At 31.1% G+C, this 19,080-nt stretch overlaps 1 protein-coding gene across 2 annotated transcripts in view; it reads left to right on the top strand.

Moving 5' to 3' along the window:
* Nucleotides 1-19,080, top strand: part of LOC112680523 — a 103,163-nt gene extending 84,083 nt beyond the window's left edge. For both annotated transcript variants that reach the window (XM_025550741.1, XM_025550667.1), the window contains 7 exons: nt 286-486; nt 2,042-2,163; nt 2,231-2,352; nt 2,953-3,064; nt 7,681-7,809; nt 9,675-9,874; nt 18,891-19,080. In XM_025550741.1, coding sequence (XP_025406526.1) covers nt 286-486; nt 2,042-2,163; nt 2,231-2,352; nt 2,953-3,064; nt 7,681-7,809; nt 9,675-9,874; nt 18,891-18,971 — 967 coding nt within the window. In that variant the 3' untranslated portion in view covers nt 18,972-19,080. The remainder of the gene's footprint in view (nt 1-285; nt 487-2,041; nt 2,164-2,230; nt 2,353-2,952; nt 3,065-7,680; nt 7,810-9,674; nt 9,875-18,890) is intronic.

Raw genomic sequence — 19,080 nt, 5'->3', positions numbered from 1 at the left:
GTTTTCAAACCGGCATTGTCTGTGCGATGATAAAAATAACTTATAATCTCTCTATAACACCCTGCAAGTTAAACCCGACGGAGAAAGCAAAAGAAGTATTTAAAAAGTTCGTTACGGCACGTGCGCTGTGAACATTATGCGGGAAGCACAGCCGTGTTCGGAAAAAAAAAAAAAAAATGTTTGAAAATCACTGCCGTGTCGGGCGTAGGCGGGCATAGATCGATTGGCTCCGTAATGGTAATGTTTTTTTTTTTTTTTCTATAACACCGCGTCCGTGTTTCGCAGATGTCACGGGGCCAACGGCACGGAGATCACCGAAGGCGAGTTTTTGCATTTCAACGGCAGCCACGTGCCGTCGTCCGCCGACATTGTGTTCATCGTCGAGGCCAAGGAGTGCAACAGAAACCTGACGGAAAAGCGGAACGTGCACACCCTGCTCACGATAATGGTCAAAGAGTTGCACGACGTGGGCATGACGGGAAACAGGTACCACTACACCGTGTTCTGCACGGGGATAGGTCTCGCAATCGGTGGCGGAGGTGACGACCGATAAGCGTGAGAGGGGAGGGGGTGGAGATGGAAGAATGTTTACCTGCACTTTTCGTATAAATAAACAATATCCCTTTGCTGTACAAAAAATAAGCACAATTGTTTTCGTCAGTGTAATAATGAGCGTGCAAACAGTTAGGCGAAATATCCGAATAAAATACTTTTGATGTTTAGAAAACTCGTCGTTCACGAATAATTCTTCAATTTGTAAATATTATTGGATACAGGTGTATATGCGTTTAGGATTTCCTAAAGTGATGCGTTTTTTTTACGGATGTTTAAATATGGATGCCCAACTAATAATTTTGATTTCATCGCCTTTAATATCAGGTACGATTAAGTATGGATAACACGCCATTGGTGACAAATACGATTACGTATTGTGTAACACTGGCATGGTGGCTGACTGTTATATATAATAAATATAATAAATATATATATATAAAGACTCGTTCCAACATCATGTTAGTGTCTTAGTCGATTGGCAAGTATTCATGGTTGTTGTATAAATATAGATAATTTTGTTTAATTTTCATCATTCAACTTCACGCCATTGATACGAAAAATAGAAATTATAAATAGCCAACTAAATGAATATAGACGTATTTATTTGAAAATTTACCAATTAATGTTTATGTCTGGACACGTTTATAACCTTTAGTAAATCACCAAATTATAAAATAAGTTATCGTAGTCTAATTAAGAGAAATTTAAGTTAATATTTTCTTGGGCGTATATGATTTTTAGTTACTTCGTACGGAAATTGTGAAGAAATCTTTTAAAAATAATTAAAAATACATTTTTTTTTTAAACAATAAGTATTAATTATCATATTATCTTAGAACGAAACGCCTATTTTTGTTATTATAAACAACTTAACTACACATCGGTTGAAAATGAAATTTGACAGATTGATAGTTTATTATAACCGTGCCCGAGTGACTTTAAAGTTGATACATTTACAACGCAAATTATAAAAGGTAGTAAAATATTCTCAATAGAACGCTTGTTTTTTATTATTTTTATTATCATAAAATCATCATCATTATCATAATTATCATCATTATTAAATATTTACAATGAAATTAAATTTTATCCAGTGATGGCCAGTAAATGATCCCAGTTGTGTCCCATTCTGCTATAATTTTATGGTTTATGATTTCAATGATAGGGTAGTAAGATAAGGTCGATACGAAGTGCCGACTATGATTAAGTAATTAAAAAATAAAATAAGAATGTAAATGCGTAGAATCGAATAGGAAAATAAAATTTATGTTCCAGTTGTTGTTGAGACAAAAAATAACTATAACAAATCTTGATTAAACGACTTCTACCTGTTAATTATTTATTTTTTATTATTTTATTATTCAGTTATTATTATCAACAATGATTAAATAAAACATGATATCGTTTTTTGCGATCTCTATAACCATGAATATATATTATTAATGATAAGTAATATTCGGTTAACAAAACACCTTTGCTTTTTTAGATTTTCGGCAGTTTTCTTCGGAGGAGACGGCATCTTTGATGAACCTCACAGCATTGTCGTCAACAACCAAGTTTTTACTAGTCAAACATTGTTCTTGCAGTATTTGAACAACATACAAATCGGTGCGCTCACGTGAAAAAAAAAACATTAGTAAATTTTTCCTATAAAGTTAAATATATTTTTTTTCAGGCGACGGCAATTCCGACGTGTTCAATGCGATTAAGTTCGCGTCAAAATTGCAATTCAGAATGGGACACTCCATAATATTTATACTGATTCCATGCAGTAGCTGTGATCCCTTGAATATGATGGTAACCATGATTACCAGCGTTATATTTATCACCTTTGAACCGCAAGCATAGATAATATATTAACACGGGTGTATGTAATTATTGAATGTACAGTGCATCCCTGAGTCATATATTACACAATTATAGCGCGACACTCTGATTTTTCAACGTATTTAAATTTTATTTTCAAATCAATGAAGCAGTTAGCAATTGGTCACCGGTAGCACTGTTATTCTTTATTAGCTTTCAGTTAGCCGACTTCAAAGAAGAAAAAAAGACTCGTGCACGTTATTACAATATTAAATTAAATGTATGCTGTTTAGTGCACTTTTAAACATTTGTATTTTTAATTAAATTAATATATCGATTTGCAACACAATCTGAATGAACATAAACATAGGGTCTGCGTATTTCATTTCCATTGTTCAAAAAATAATTTTCTTTTCCACTCGAATTTGATGTACTCGTACCTTTTTCAAATATTTTTTTTTTTTTCATAATCCATTTGAAAAACGTTGCGCGTGTGAGATCAACATCCATCGCGCGTTTGTGCACACCAGCAAATAACTATAATAACAATATTATTATTATTATTATATAATAACATTCGTGTTTTTCTAGTTGGACTATTCTGTTATCAACCACATAATCACGGAGAAAAGTATCAAGTTACACGTTTTAATGGACAAGCCGTTCGTCATGGATAAGTCACGATCGGGCAGCTCGTTATTCGGTCAGTGTGTTAATACGATTTTATTTCACGTCTTACATTTAGACCAGTGGTATAGGTAAGGTAAGGGGAGTTGGGACTTTACATTGACGAAATCTCATATAGTAAATCAATGAGTAATATTCGAAATAATTATTATCTAAATGTATCAAACCTTCTTCATAAATAATCTTTACCAACGCCTTCGGTTTAGACGTATTCGTAAGTAGATGGTTATATGGTGATGATAATGTACAAACGTGGCGTTCCACGTACTAAAATCCCCTTGACCTCTCCTAATGGCAATATTGCGAACAAGTCGCGTGATCGCAAGTCGATCGTCGTTCAATACAATTAAAAATGAAAGTTTTTCCCAAGACAACTTTTGTGTATTAAAATGTTCGACCCTATATAGTGTCAGGTAAAATTTGGGGCAGAAATTTTATTAATTTTCGAATAGTAGAGATGTAAAATTTACTTTTTAGAAAAATAATTATGTTTTAAAGTATGTTAATATACCTTAATAGGTGTGTCAATTATTTTCGTTTTTATTATTTGCAAATAATTTAAAATAAACAAAACAATTATTTTTATCCTAAATTTTGTATCCTTATTTTTATACTAAAACTAGTTAAGAAAACTTTTTATCAACTTACACATGTTCAACACAGATTTAAGATTATAATGCATATTTAAGTGTGTGTAATTATAAAACGATTAATTTATTGACGAAAATTGATTTTTGCTTAAAAATATTTATGAAATATTCTACACCCAAATCACATCAGATACTGATAATGAAATACTTCAATGCTTAAAAAATTAACACAAACATTTTGTTACATACTTTATGTTATACTTTTAAGTATCTTTACCGAAGACGTTGGATTATATAAATCCAAAAAGTTTTTTTAAATGATCTATTATCGCCAAATACCATGTGATTTTTTTCTTTTTATAACACTATTATTCGTTTCGCAGACCCTGCGAAATAGTAGTCATTACACCATTATCATGCGACCGATCTGTCGGCCGATTAATGACAAATGTTATCTCGGCAATATGTCGAAGACGTAGCGTAACGATTTCCAATCGACCGTGTTCCGTTAGTGGGAGCTTAAAGGTTGAAGATGTGCCACGATCTGCCTGCACAATATAACATTATATTTATAGCTATGCTACAACAATATGCAGACACGTAACGGGGCATAACGTTAAACTATCGCCTTCGTAGTTTAAAAATAACAAAAATAAATAATAATAGTTACAAATACAATATTATATTTTAAAATCGGCGAATCGTATTATAATATTCACATAAGAGCGTACTGCAGTAAACAGTAGTGGTAGCAGCAGAGGTATTGCGATATAATGCAAAAATTCGTATCGCGATGTATGTAAACATCGCGAGGCATTACGCTTGTTACCAATGCGGCACAAATTTGAATAAAACTTCGAGTTTTTGTCACGGGTATTGATTAATCTCAAGAATTAGAGCGCTTCAATTTTCAGTTATCGCAATATACTGAGGTTTTAATATGTGCGCGTAATAGTCGTGTGAGTCGATCAGTCGAATATAAAATATTTTTTTAATTGTCTATTTCTTTTTAAGATTAATATCGAATATCCATAAATCGTTTGTATGATAAACGGAATTTTTCGAACGATCATCGTATATACAGATATATGCCGTAGGGAATACATAATTTAACGACTGTAAAAGCTAAAAAGTTCATCATTTAAAATTTCATGCCGATCTTTCACTTAATAAATTAAGTAATTTTATATTTTTTTTTTAATTCTTGTAAATTAATATAACCGAAAGTGTTCGATAATATGAATTTGTTTTTAAGTTATATTCAAAATATCAACTTAACGTATGGTACATTTTTTCAATTTATATTTATTCTGAATTTTGAAGTTAAAATTCCGAAAAATAAGAATAATTTTCTACTCGAAAAAATCACATTTTTACAAAAAAATTGAATTTCGTACGAATCGGCGATCGAGCTTGAATCGTAGTACCACATTAATGTACGATTTCATAACTTTACATTTTTTTATTTATCTCTTATATTTTTTAACTTGAAACACAAATATTCAAATTGTTACCGACTTTAAAATTTTCAAAATAGATACGTACCATCAAGGTTTTTTCGGGCAGAATGAAAAAGTTGAATTAGTTAAAGTCATGTGAAGGCATTTGTTTCAGTTTTCTTATTAGAGTAAACATCAAAAACTAGGAGGCAGATTCCCTCACTTTCCTCAAGTTAATCGTAAATCAAGCAAAATCCGTTGCACTGTTGAAAACTATAACATTTTAATCTCTTAAAAATACAATTATATTTGTGAATTTTGAAAAACAATGTGGTCGCAAAAACAATTTCAATGGAAAAAAATGAACTCTTAAGCCTAAAGTCCAAATTATCGATTAACATTCAGGCCAATAATGGACGAAATTTGCATAGGGTCACGCGTATATAAATCCCTTGCTGACCGATGCGTAGGAGAGCTGATAAGTAAGTACAATAAATGCGTACGAATTATACGTGCCTATTCTCCGGGGGTGTGGGGCTTAAGTATCCCTAAGAAATAAGTGAATTTATAAATTTATAAAAATACATATATTTTGAATATATAATTATACTATTATATTATTATAAATACAAATTAAATTATTCACAAGCACATGATATAAATTACTGTTTTCATTCTCTGTACATTTGCAGCAAGTATCTTATGATTTTTTTTTCTTTTTTTTCTTCTATTGGGGGATCGAGACCTAGAACCCCATACTTTCTCCCCCAAAAATACGCTACCGCGTGCAAGTAAATCACTAAGGCTCGCTCGTGAGAGGGTTATCGTGATGTACATTAAGTAACGCAGTGAAAGAGTGCAAAGACCTCGAGCGTGCGCGGGCCTGCGCAATACACGCTGTATGCACAGAAGGACGGTGAATGTACGTAATATGGTAATAGTATGATATATGTATACATTTCAATCGTACGGAACTGCCGCTAACCGTGGTTATACGCAGTGCTCAAGTAAGCGTATAGAGAACAGTGGTCCATCTTGACGGTATGACATCACTTAGATACGCATAAAATATACGACACAAACGCGCGTACAAAGTTGGTTTGTTAAATATTAATCGTCTTTATGTTATAACTGTACATAGGGTGATTTTTGAGCAGGCATAATAATTATGTTTGACAAACGCATCTCGTCGAATACGGATTTGTTGAAATATTGTACGTGTACAATGTAAGCCTATATTTTCCAACAAATACATGGATAATGACAGCTCTTAGGGTGTATCCCGTGGCGATTTTGAATTTTGTGTTTGAAATGAAAACATTTATGCTTTAAATATATTTACTATACACTATATTATTCATTTTATTATATATTTACAAAATTATTTGTACGATCAGTTAACTTTTCTAAAGTTGTTTTTGTAAGGTGATCAATATTTGTACCAGCACTTTCGGAATTATTCAAATCTATTTATAAAGGACCTATTGTAATTTCTTTGAACGGTACAACAGAATAAATATTTATTTTCAATGATATAATGTAATTTTTCATTTTATCAAGTCGTTATTTGCTACTATTTCGAAACACATGTATTTTATTTAAAGAAAAGTTAGTTTACAAAATACTTTGCACTTTTCAAACGCAACTTTAAATTTGAATAATTTCAAAAGTTATTATCAATAATTACAGAAAAATTATTTGTTTAAAAAAAAATCGGTATTCCCATTTGAGAAAATAAAATTTAATATTTCTACAAAAAAACTAACCTAAAGAGTTAAAGAGTTATTAAAAAAAATCTAAGTATTATAAAATATTATAATTTCGTAATACGCATATATTTTGAATAAATTAAAAAAGTCAGAAAAAATCATAGTATCAAAAAAAAAGATGAGCAAGTTTAAAAAATTACTCTGTATATTAACACATCGAATAATTTAATTGCGGCGTTTTTTAAACATTGTTGAGTCCTATAAAAAAAAAGGATACAAAAGGAAAATATATATATGTATATATATAGAGAGAGAGAAAGAGAGAGAGAGAGAGAGACTGAGAGAAAGTATATTCTATTTCGCTCGTGCGGCGATTTCAACAGTGTGACGGTGATTATATTTTAATACAGTACAAGTTTGTGCCTTTATAAACGTGCAGATAATACCGTGCGTCGGAAAGAAGAACATAATTATTATATCACCGACCGATAGTCTAATAATATAATATTACGATGTATTTATATTACACATAACATCGTCGGGTCGTCGATTGTCGATGATCGACACGCTAAATGATTTATGTGTACGATGTGGCTGTTCAACAATATTATTGACTTAATATTATTGCGTAGTGCATGCGTGTGCGACTATATTTCGATTTGAAGTGCCGTCAGTTTTCAGTTTTTTCTAGACTATGGCAGTCTATGTTAATGGTTTTATAAAATACATATTTAAATTTTGATGATGCGCCGAATTTAGAATAGCTAAACTCTAGATTGTGACTAATGAATGAGTTACCCCCCTCACCCCAAATGATGACACTGTCGGCTAGTAAGAACGTATAATTATATTACAACCGTGTTTGACCTTCGTATTTTGTTTTTTTTTCTTCAGGTATCGACGCCGAAACCGCGTACACGAGAAACGACTACAAGGCACTTAAGGGAGACATGGGCCTCAGAAAACAGGTGAAACTGAAAAACACGCTGGGACTCTGTACGCCGCTCGTTTTGGAGTCGAACGGTTTGTTGTTTAAATATTGGTATTAAATCGAATACGCGAACTCGTACCACTCGTCGTATCGTATATATATATATATCATATAGGTTGCGTGGAGTGAAAAGAAATTGTAATTTCGTCGCTGCGATAGGGACAAAATGATTGAACATAAAAACTCAAATATTTGGTTTTTAATAATTTGAAAACCTTCTACAATTAAGCATTCTAAAACTCTGTAAGCTCTAATACACGTTAAAGTTAAAATTCATGGATCCTAGTCCCTGTCTTAAAAAATATGAATGCTCCAAATTAATATTCGATTTACGAGTTTTTAGTTTTGCGATAAAAATAAATTAGTTAAAAAATATGTTTTCGCTGTAATTTTTTTGAAAACGTGTTTTTCTCTAAGTTCAAAAGTAATAATTTACGGTTTTTATGATTGTTAATGCTTAAAATGAAAAATGAAAACAAGAGGTTAACTCTTTGAATAATTTAAATAACAATTGTAATTGCTCTAACGTAATAATTAATGTGTTTGAATACAATTTCAATTATAATTCTGACATAAATATTTATGCCACATTAGAGTACATAAATATGTTTTAATGTCGAGAGAATATTAATTTAATTTTGTTTTTGAAATAAAAAAATATAAAATTCTTTTAATGTTACGAAATTTATTTTCGTAATACATTTTCTTGTGTTAAACTACATTTGTCGATAACAATTTTTAAAAAAAAATGTAGTTTCTAATTATTTCCATTTGTTTTGATTTTTATACTCTAATATATTCATTTGTAGTACTTTACCGGATTTTTTAAACACTTTTCAAGTCAGGAATAATCATTCGACCCTGAATAATACTGAAATACAAGCATGTCAAAGCAAAGTAAAAATAAAATATAGATAAATAGTTGACCTATAAACATAATCGAAAAAGTATTGTAGATAGTAAGTATAGTACCTATTATCATATAGACGATGAAAAAAATAGTTGCACCCAAAATAAATACATAAAATCTTTTCCACTAATGACCTTAATGATTATTTCTAGAAGAAATTATTATTAACTAGGTACATATTGTCTACAGTTATATATTCGTTTAAAAGTTTTTCTTTCCAACTTAATCCCATATTACGTTCACGTTAATTAAATATACTCTTATTATATTTGCAGCACCATCAAAATAAATCAAAAATCAACAACATAGCAATATTCACTTTAAAAATCTTCCTTTTGAAATACTTTAACAGTAATATTATTAAATTAAAAAGTTTTTTTTATCAAATTAATTCTGTTAAGTAAACAAGTGTTGTAATTTTGATTCTTTATTATTTTAAATAAATACTCTAAAATACATATTTTATCACTACACTAAATAACGGTAAAATACCAAAGTAGTCTATTTTTTAAATCGTTAAGTTTACTCTTATCATGTTATCTATATTTTCAAAATAAAAGTCAAAATAAATCAGGATTTCTAGTCCGATGACGATAACATTACATAATATTTTACTCTATAAAATCATTTACCGTTATATTATTCATGCTAAATATTTCAAATTATATATTTTCTATACGGCTGTATATTCCTATGAAATATTCATATTAAGAAAATAACTAAAGCCAGATCGATCCGATGTTTATTGTATTTAAAAGATAGCTGGTTACTTTTTACATCAAAACCCGTATCTATACATTATTTATTCTACTTTTTCCATAATTTTTGTTTTTATCCATGTTAATTCTTATATACAATTTGAAAAATATATTAAGAGTACCTATACTGCATTTGAGTATAACTTATTATTAATTTGCGCTGCACACCTACCTACGACATCAGGTGTGAGTTTTTTATGACGATAAAAATTAAAATTTTGTGTATCAGGTTCTCTATTCACCTCGAAGAAAATGGAAACCGACAATTTAAATTTGGTAAAAAAATTCTTACAAGTTTTCGCTAAAAGGATAGCGAAGACGGCGTCGGCACCGAAATGTCAATCGTGCGAGTGCAACTCGAACGATGACGGAATCAGTTACATGGACTGCTATCCTTGTTCGTACCCTACGCCCATTAACATTGAATACGTAAGTATTAACAACAGTATAGTTAGTATGTTAGATAGTATTATTTACCATAACATATTAGATTTATAATAATAGTATAATTTATAATGCGTATACTGTATGAATGCTTATTATATTATATTTTATGTAATATTATTATGCGAGTTAACGAACAAAACAAATCCTTGATACTACTTACGACAGCTGCGACACATTTCATGAATTCAATATCTATAAATGTATATGTATTATAAGAAATAACGTATTCCCGTTCTGAAACGAGTTCAGATCTACCGTATACGGACGTCGTAGGATTGTTTCTTTAGACCGAATGAAAAAAAAAATGACTGTACAGTAGAGGTTTCTCGGGCGTGCGTCTTATTCAGCGAACCCAAAGTCCGAAAATGTGTTGTCTCCTCTCGACGACCCAACCGATAATCGAATTTGCGTTAAACGCAAGGCTATGAGTTAACAACTCAATGAACCAAGTTAATTTGAACTTATCAATTTTAAGCGCTAATTTCAGTGTTTATCAACTTAATATTAACTTCCCTTGTTCACTCTCGCGTTAACTCTCTATTTAAAACGAAGTTCCTAATATTCATAGAGCCATCCCGATTTAATTGGTTCTAAATTTCTAACGAAACATGTTTGTTTATTTTTTTTTCCTGTGGTGAAATCATGTAAAATTTGTTCTAAAGAGTCATAATTGTATGTTATTACGGGATAAAAATTGATTAAAAAATAAATAAAATCGAGTATTTAGGAACTAAATCTATCGAAATTGAGACAAAGTTAACGCTTACCTAATCAACTCGAATTCGATATTGTTGGGACATTTATTTTGATTTAAACTCGTTATCGCTTAAATCGATACGAAAATTAACTTTACCCTGTTTAAAAATAACTTTAACACGCCCTGTGTAGTCCAAATTTGTATATAGGTCGTCAATTCGCATTAGAACGATCGGTTATCTATTTGAACGGTTTAAAAACCACTGGCGTGTAAATGGAATAAATTACTGTCGCCGTACTTTCTTAGGCATGCGCAGGCTAACGGCGTTTTCCTGCGACGATACCATCGTCGATCTCGAAGCGGTTGGATATGTCGTCATTATAACCGTTTTGGAGAACACTGCCGCAACATCGGCACATAGGGTCCACAGTTTACTATTATTATTAATATAGTCGTTCTGTATAAACGTATAATATACATTGCAACAAGCACAAATTTTGCGGCGTAAACACATACGGTATTTGTACAATGCTGTCTGTATACAGAAGGCTTGGAGCACGGTTGCATTACTCGAAATACATGACTGATAAACTTTTATTAAATATTTAATATATTTCTACTTGAAAAAATTTTAATTTTTCAATAATAGAAGTGTACAACTAAAAATGGGCGGTATTTGCGTATTTAATTTAAAAAAACTATTTGTCGAAAGAAAACGGCCATTACTGGGTGAATCCCTTCTCTAACGCAATGTTTTCAGAGAATTTTTTTCAACGACAAATAAAGATTTAAGAAATAACCTAGATTTTACGGTAATTTTTTATTTCTGAGCTCAAATGTTTGATGTCTATAATTTCGCATAATGATGACGGAGCGTTAAAATAACTACGACAAAATCACGGATGTTCCATTCAATAAATGGCTATGTGATGAGACGTCGTATTACCTAACCTTTATTTTTTAGTAAAAATAATAACATTCACTAGTTTGGATTAACTTTAATTTATTTGTCGAATAGTCTACTGTAGATAGTTGGTATGATAGTTATTTATTTATTCCAACTTCAGTTTTCATTAAACATATGCTCGGACGTTAATAAAGAAAAAATGGATAGATGTAAGACGACAACTAACAATATGTTGTAAATTACTTATAGTTTCAGCTTTGTAAATACTTAAGTGTTTCGTACGTCAAAACATAAATCGCATCGCCAGAATCTGGAATATTTAGTAAATTTTTAAAATCTCAACTTATGTATTAGCCATTGTTAAAAACCAAAGCACCAATACGGGTTTTAATTTTGTTACACGTTTCAAATTCAAAATCGTTTGAAATTATATACATTTGATTGATATGTTTTATCTTTAAAAAGTGTAATAGACAACGTACTCCCTCGAAATAATGGCTAACAAAACAGGAAGAGGATGCGCGTTTTGACAGTATATTATCATCCTCTGGTTATTATCACAATTTTTGTACGATGCAAAACTACTAAACGCGTAGAATACTATAAAAAAAAAGTCTAAAAATCCTACAGAAAATGTAAATACGAGGTAAAATTGAATGTAAATGAATAGGTGTTGTTTTATTTAACGCAACAATTACGCTACAGCAATGTCGATGCGTCAAAAGCAAGAGAAAAAATTAATTAATTAATTAATTAATACAATAACACAGAATATTACACATGATTGTACCTTTAGGCTTTAATATGCACATCTATTAGGTATTCATCGCCTGTAGCTATGCGAGTTGTGTGTACACAAATCGTTTAATCACCGAAAACGAACGGAAATTAAATATGTTATGTACCCCGATGTTCTCACACCGGGTCTGCACCGTTTCACGTATTATATTCAGACAGTGGATAATATTGGAAATTATTTGCGCAAGACCAATCGCCGTGTTTGACAACCCCGATATGGCTTGTACACTTCAAGCGCGCACGAAACCCTGCTGAAATGATTTGTTACTGGTAACGATCATTTAAAAATAAACCTTGTGAAAATATTATAATTGAATATAAACGCGATTGTACTAAAATCGGCATCGATCAAATACGAACTATCAACACTAATACGCGTAATGCATTAACACATTCTTTTGCGGGAAAAGAAAAAAAAATGAAATGAGTTCGCATATTATATTTAAATTTGAGACAGTATGTGGAAGTTTTTATTTAGAACTGTATACTTTGTGACTACTGCGAATAAAACTTATCATTTTTATTACTTCTGTTTATGTAAATACTTTATTTATCCCACGCTCGAAACGTTTTATTTCTTCAATTTGGAATAAAACTTTGATTATTTTTTTCCTTCTAAAATGGGTTTACACCGAAAAGGCTTCATGCCTAAACAATTCAAGCCTCAGGGACCATTATAGAGATTGTGTCGTTCATTTTATTTTTTTTATAATTCAAGCTATAAAAAGTAGATAATTTATGCCGAAAATAATATCGATATCGGGATACCTTATTATGCGCATAACAATGACGATGACTAGGTATATTTAGTAACAATGTTTATTACGACGACTCCAAAAACTGTACATTTTATAATGATATATAATTTATTATTTATTATTTTTACTACATATTTATTCAAAAACAATTTATTGAGGTACAATGTATATAGACATTGAAAAATTTAAAAAAATAAAAATTGCACCCTTATTACTATCTTCTTCTTCTTCTTTTTCTTAGGGTTTATTGGGCCTTCTAGACCATCCCGTCTCACAAATTTTATTACTATCAATAGTTTTAAAATTCATTTATAAAAACACTTTTTTTTATATAATATTTATATATATATATATATATATATATAAACTTTACGTTATACCACGCGTTTCGGTCGACAAATGTACTAGTTATTTTTCGAGCACATCAACGTGCAATAAGATAAGCTTTTGAATGTAACAATTAACTTTAAAATTATATAGGTATACAACATTCGTTTATACAAAATACATTATTATTAGTACATTATATAGTGAGGTTTTTACCCACTATAAGTGTGTGGTATTTGACTGTACGATATACTTACCTGGTAATCCATTAAGTGCGCGGTTTTTGTATACCAACATTTTTGGGATTAAAATCAAATGTGTGCGATTTTTGGATGCAACCATTTAGAAAAAATATTGGATAACTTATTCAGTTTCATTGGCATAAATCAACCGATAAGGTTGTCTTACCGATGAATTGAACAAACTATGTAATTTATAAATTTAATCTTTTTCTTTTAATGTATACTACATATACAATAGAATTATATATTTACTTTTAACTTAAACATGTTTACATCGTCATTATTTTTTTTTTATAAAATTGATCTTTGCTGGTTTTTCGTTTCGGACAATCTTACATCCGTATCTACCATATTTCCATAAAATATTTAATTAAATAAAACTATATGGATTTAAAACAATAAGAAAAAACATTCAAGGGCAATCATACTCGTATCAATTTCCATTTTAGATATGTTAATATAATGAAAAAACATAAATTTCATAATCTTTATCACTTAACGCAGCGGTTCCCAAAGTTTGGGAAGCACTGACTTAACGTATTAAAAAAACAACTAGGTAATAAATTCGGAACACCATAAAGCACCTTATGTTATTTACTCAAATTACCTTTAACTTTATACTTGCAAAACAATTACTTGAATTAAATGGTACCGATAAAAAATATGGATTTTTATCAACATTTACCCTCATAGCATGTAGTTAAATGTTATATATAAATTGACTCCAATAAGTTACATTCTTTATAACTGTTAAAAATAAAATTGTATTAAAATCTCCACTTCATATGGTTCAGTGCAATTACAATTGCATATTCTAAATTATTCTGAAAGTTTATCATATTTGTTCAAATTTTATCAAATCAAAACTAGGTGAAGGGTAATATATTGCATATACTCGGTTATATATACTATGTATATATAGCTATATTATGTATACATAGTTTTGATTATATTATTTTACTTTCAAGCCATAGCATTTTATTTTTTATATGTGATTTCATTATTTTTATTTTAAATTTAATATTATTTCATTAACATTTGCGTTACTAATAATTCAATTTTAATTATTTCAACCTATATTCGATAAATTCAAATCGTGGGCTTTCTTTTAAAATCATATGTTTAATCATGCTTTTAAAATTTGAAAAATTGAAATGTTTTCAACTAACCACATTGTAGCTTTAAAAAAATACGCGTAATTAAAGAATTAAAACAAAAACCAGAAATTTCAATAGATGAGTGAGTACATTTTGATGCAACTCGATGTGTTGAAAAATAATTCACTGAAATAAACCAGCGACACAGCTTAAAGTTGATTTACTTGTTTAGCCTGTTCGTGTGAGCAACTCATTCACTCAACTGTTGTGCTAGAAAACGACCAGGAAAATCGACACTTTATCGTGCCATACGAGAATATTCATAACGATGAAAACCCATGCTCGTGTTATGTGTTTGCTAACCTTTTAACGGGTCACATGAAAATTTTCATTAGATGAAAATCGTTTTTGCGCGCATACATGCGTGTGTGTGTGTGTGTGTGTGTGTGTGTGTGTGTGTGTGTGAAAACATTTTGGCCTAATATGCATAATAGTATGTCTTTAGCTCACCGTATATATAGTAATTCGCACCGCACAAAGTCCTACTACGCATGTGATGTTTGTTCAAAGAAAATTTCCATCGATAGTAGATCAACAGAGCACCAATGCTTCCCAACCGTTATGCTCATCACATTTCTCGGTAACATACAAATATTATAACTTTGCATCCTAAAAATCGAAAATACATATATCATATTTCAACGGACTTGATATTTTCGAATAGGTTATTAGATAATAATTTTTGCTTACAAATTGTACATTGATATAATAATTATTAACATCAGTAACACACTACATCTAATGGCGTAGACAGATATTCTAATTTCCCTCTCGTACCGAGATAATAGTGAGACGTTTTAAACGAGATATTATGACAGCTGGTATTGAACATGACAAACCGATAAACCAGGCTCACAAAATCACCCGAACCACCTAAATTATTTATTATGATCAATTTTAATAATTTACAATTCGAAGGTTATAATAATATTGTGATGGTATTTTATTTAGAACACAATTTAGAAACGTATCGCGTGCCATTTCAGAAATAATACTTTTCGGATTTTGGTATTCTAAACTATGTGTTTAATCGTACTTGAGCTGTTCAAAATATTAAATAATGGATTTAACTTTGCAGCTACTCATATTCTAATATGTCTCATTTTATTAAGACACATGAACCTAAACTAATTACTAAAATACAAACAAATAAATTATTTTATCTTAATTGGAACGTTTGATTTTAATTACAAATTAAACAAAACCACTAAAAACGTAGATTAATTTCCTACATTCTTAGAACTTCTAACAAAAGCATTATAATAATAAACGTTCTGTTTGATTTTCATACCTCTGAGGTACTTTGAAATGTTTCAACTTGTTCCATAATTGAAGTTATACAACATTAGTAACTCACTGTTGTTATATTACATATTAAAAAATAATTAATTAAAGTTCACGAGAAATTGAAAAATGTCAAATATCGGTAGTGTTACCTAAAGGTAATAATATTAAATATTTGTTAAAAATCTATATTGAACATTTTGACATTTATTTATTTAAAAATCATAAGAAAAAATTCGTAAACATATATTAGTTTAATATACCACGGTTGTTGTCCAATAAATTCTAAAAATTAGCCAATACTGATATTGTTTATACCAACAGCCTTATTAAATCGATTGGCTACTGTGATTATTACGAATTAATTAATTTGACGTACAAATTGTGTACAAATAATGTATTAGACGTCTGTGGAAAATTTTCACCGTAAAAAAATTTAGTTCAATGAACCGATTGTAATAGGATATCATGGTCCATAACGATGCACAATGTAAACGAAATATTAGCTGATATTCAATCATTGAGTACAATTATGTAATCTCTACTTTGATCTAGCTCACCGACTTGAACGATTCGTTGTAGCCATAATTTATTATTGGTTAAGATATTGTAATTAACCATCGATACTTTAGTAATATTTGTAGTTTTACTCGCAACGTTTATGTCTATGACGATCAACAAGATACTGTAATACGTGATATTACAAATTTAAGTTAATACACGACAAACTGGATTGTTAGTAGCTAAAAGAATGAACTGAATAAATTAGTTATTATATAGATTTTTCAATCAAGCTTGTTTTATCATGTTCAGCAATCAATAATTATTAATAAACTCCTATTTGATTTTAAAATACGAGTGTAAATATTTTCAAAAATCAAAATATTGGGATTTCTCACTTCAAGCTGATCGTTTTTCCAGTTTATATTGTGCAACACACCAACACATATTCTAAGCGCACAAGTATTCCCAAACCTTTTGCAACGCGATACATCTATTTATTAGTTATTATGGGTTTCAGCACATTTTGAACAAATGCAGTACTCAATTATTTTCAAAAATAAGCAATTTAGGATTAGAGAAATGCATGCATTCATCGTAAAATATTACCTGTGGAACCGAAAAAATGTAAAAAATGTGTTTTTATCAAACCGTTTAGGAACACTAATAAAATAAGGTAGATAAAATGTTAAAACCGTTGTGATATGCTACTACGATATAAGGAAATACCGAAGTTGTTCGCGTGTTTAGTCTGCTGGGAATAAGCAATATTTTTGTTCGTGCAGCCGCATTCTCTATAATGGGCGTTTAAACCTTTCCCGCCCGGAACAAACTGCTGTACGTGTGCACGGAAATCGTATTTAGATGGGAGGGGGAGGGATCAGGGAAGTGTCCTTAAGACTTGGAATTCACCGGAAAGTTCACCGAAAGTTGCGTCCGACGAATATCAACCTGTACTAGTATAGAGACGGTACAGTGTAGCGGTCGAGGAAAACGGACCGCGCACCGGAGAAATTACGCGATAATAAAGGGCGACGAACGGAATGAAACGATAACCCGGTAACCGGTCGGTCCCGGGTACCGGAGTCGGGACGAAGCAACACGTGCCGGCCGCCGCCCGTGCCACGAGCTCGTCGGTGGCAGTTGTGCCTTAGCGGTGCTCGCGGTCGAGCCGAGTAGGAGGAGAACACGACGAGTCCGTTCAAGGCGAAACATAAGATTTCCTGGTAGTAGTGCAACAGTCGTCAGAGAAGTCGTGTACTTTTTTCTTGTATGTTTTTACGACGTGCGCGCGCCACTCGAAACGACAGGCACGACCGGTTGCGCAACGATCGTTATAATAATATCATCACCGCAATTAGATTTACGAGTGTGGTGGATGTGCGTGGAAACGTCAACGCTACCGCGCGAGGAATCGGGAACGGTTTAAGATGTGACATTTTTCGAACACACTGACTTACAGTTACCGATGAAAATCGATTTAAATTCACCTTAGACATCACTTGTATGACTTTTCCCCGCGTTCGGTATAAACGGTATTCGTTGACATAAACAAATGTTTTCGTGACACCAAACGAATAAGATTTTAATACACGCTTTCATATTCCGTATTACTCGCTCGTTGTACTTCACAGTGACAGCACGTCGCAGTGCACACAATAATTGTGTACAGTTATTGTTAAGCCCTGGTCGCGCGCGTTACACTGTCTTCAGCAGAATCGGATTTCAAAACGAAAATAAGTTAATTTAAATACATTTTAAGATCTAAAGAGAAACACCAATGGAATATGCGATTCGCGTCGTTTAGGAATCGTATAAAACGGTGTATTTATCGTATAACTTTGTAGACCGTGCGGTAGAATCAGAAAAACTCTCGTTATGACAATAAATATCAGAATTCGATAACGGCAATACCTTAAAAATTTTGAAGGGCCATTTTTTCGGGAGCCAAACGATGTCGTATTTAATTTTGGACGCATGCCACTGCTCAGCAACGGCTTGTCCAAAATCTTTTTAAATTACTATAAGATATGTTGGTATAATATGTTATCGTATTGAGGCGTACGGACGTGATAAACAACCGAGGAATTTATAATAAACAAACGATGAGTTTTTTTTTATCAAGGAAAATTTAGGTTAACTTTGGCTGCGAGCTATCAAGTTTGTAATTTTTACGCCATAACGGCTGTTAAACATCGTTAAATAGTGGTATTTTTGACAGAATTCAACCGCGCTAGCATAAGCTTAAAGTTCATAAATCAATTCCACATAATATGTCTTTAAACATACGTAATTATATCATTTTAATGTATTTGTTTTTTTTTCAGCCTTTTGACGACGATTTCACTGGACCGCTTGTCTTTTCGTACGATTCTCGTAACGGGTTCTACGACGACAACATTAATTAAATAACCATTACACGTATGCTGCTACAATAGTTAGACGCGGAGGATACTCTCTAATTCTTTAATCATTACATTTTCGTTATATTATTATTATATATTATGTACATTTTTA

The sequence above is a fragment of the Sipha flava genome, unplaced genomic scaffold (assembly GCF_003268045.1).
Source record: "Sipha flava isolate LNK unplaced genomic scaffold, YSA_version1 0_pilon_pilon, whole genome shotgun sequence".
In the NCBI taxonomy this organism is placed as follows: domain Eukaryota; kingdom Metazoa; phylum Arthropoda; class Insecta; order Hemiptera; family Aphididae; genus Sipha; species Sipha flava.
The sequence above is the reverse complement of the archived record's forward strand: the minus strand, read 5'-3'. Positions and strand labels throughout refer to the sequence as shown.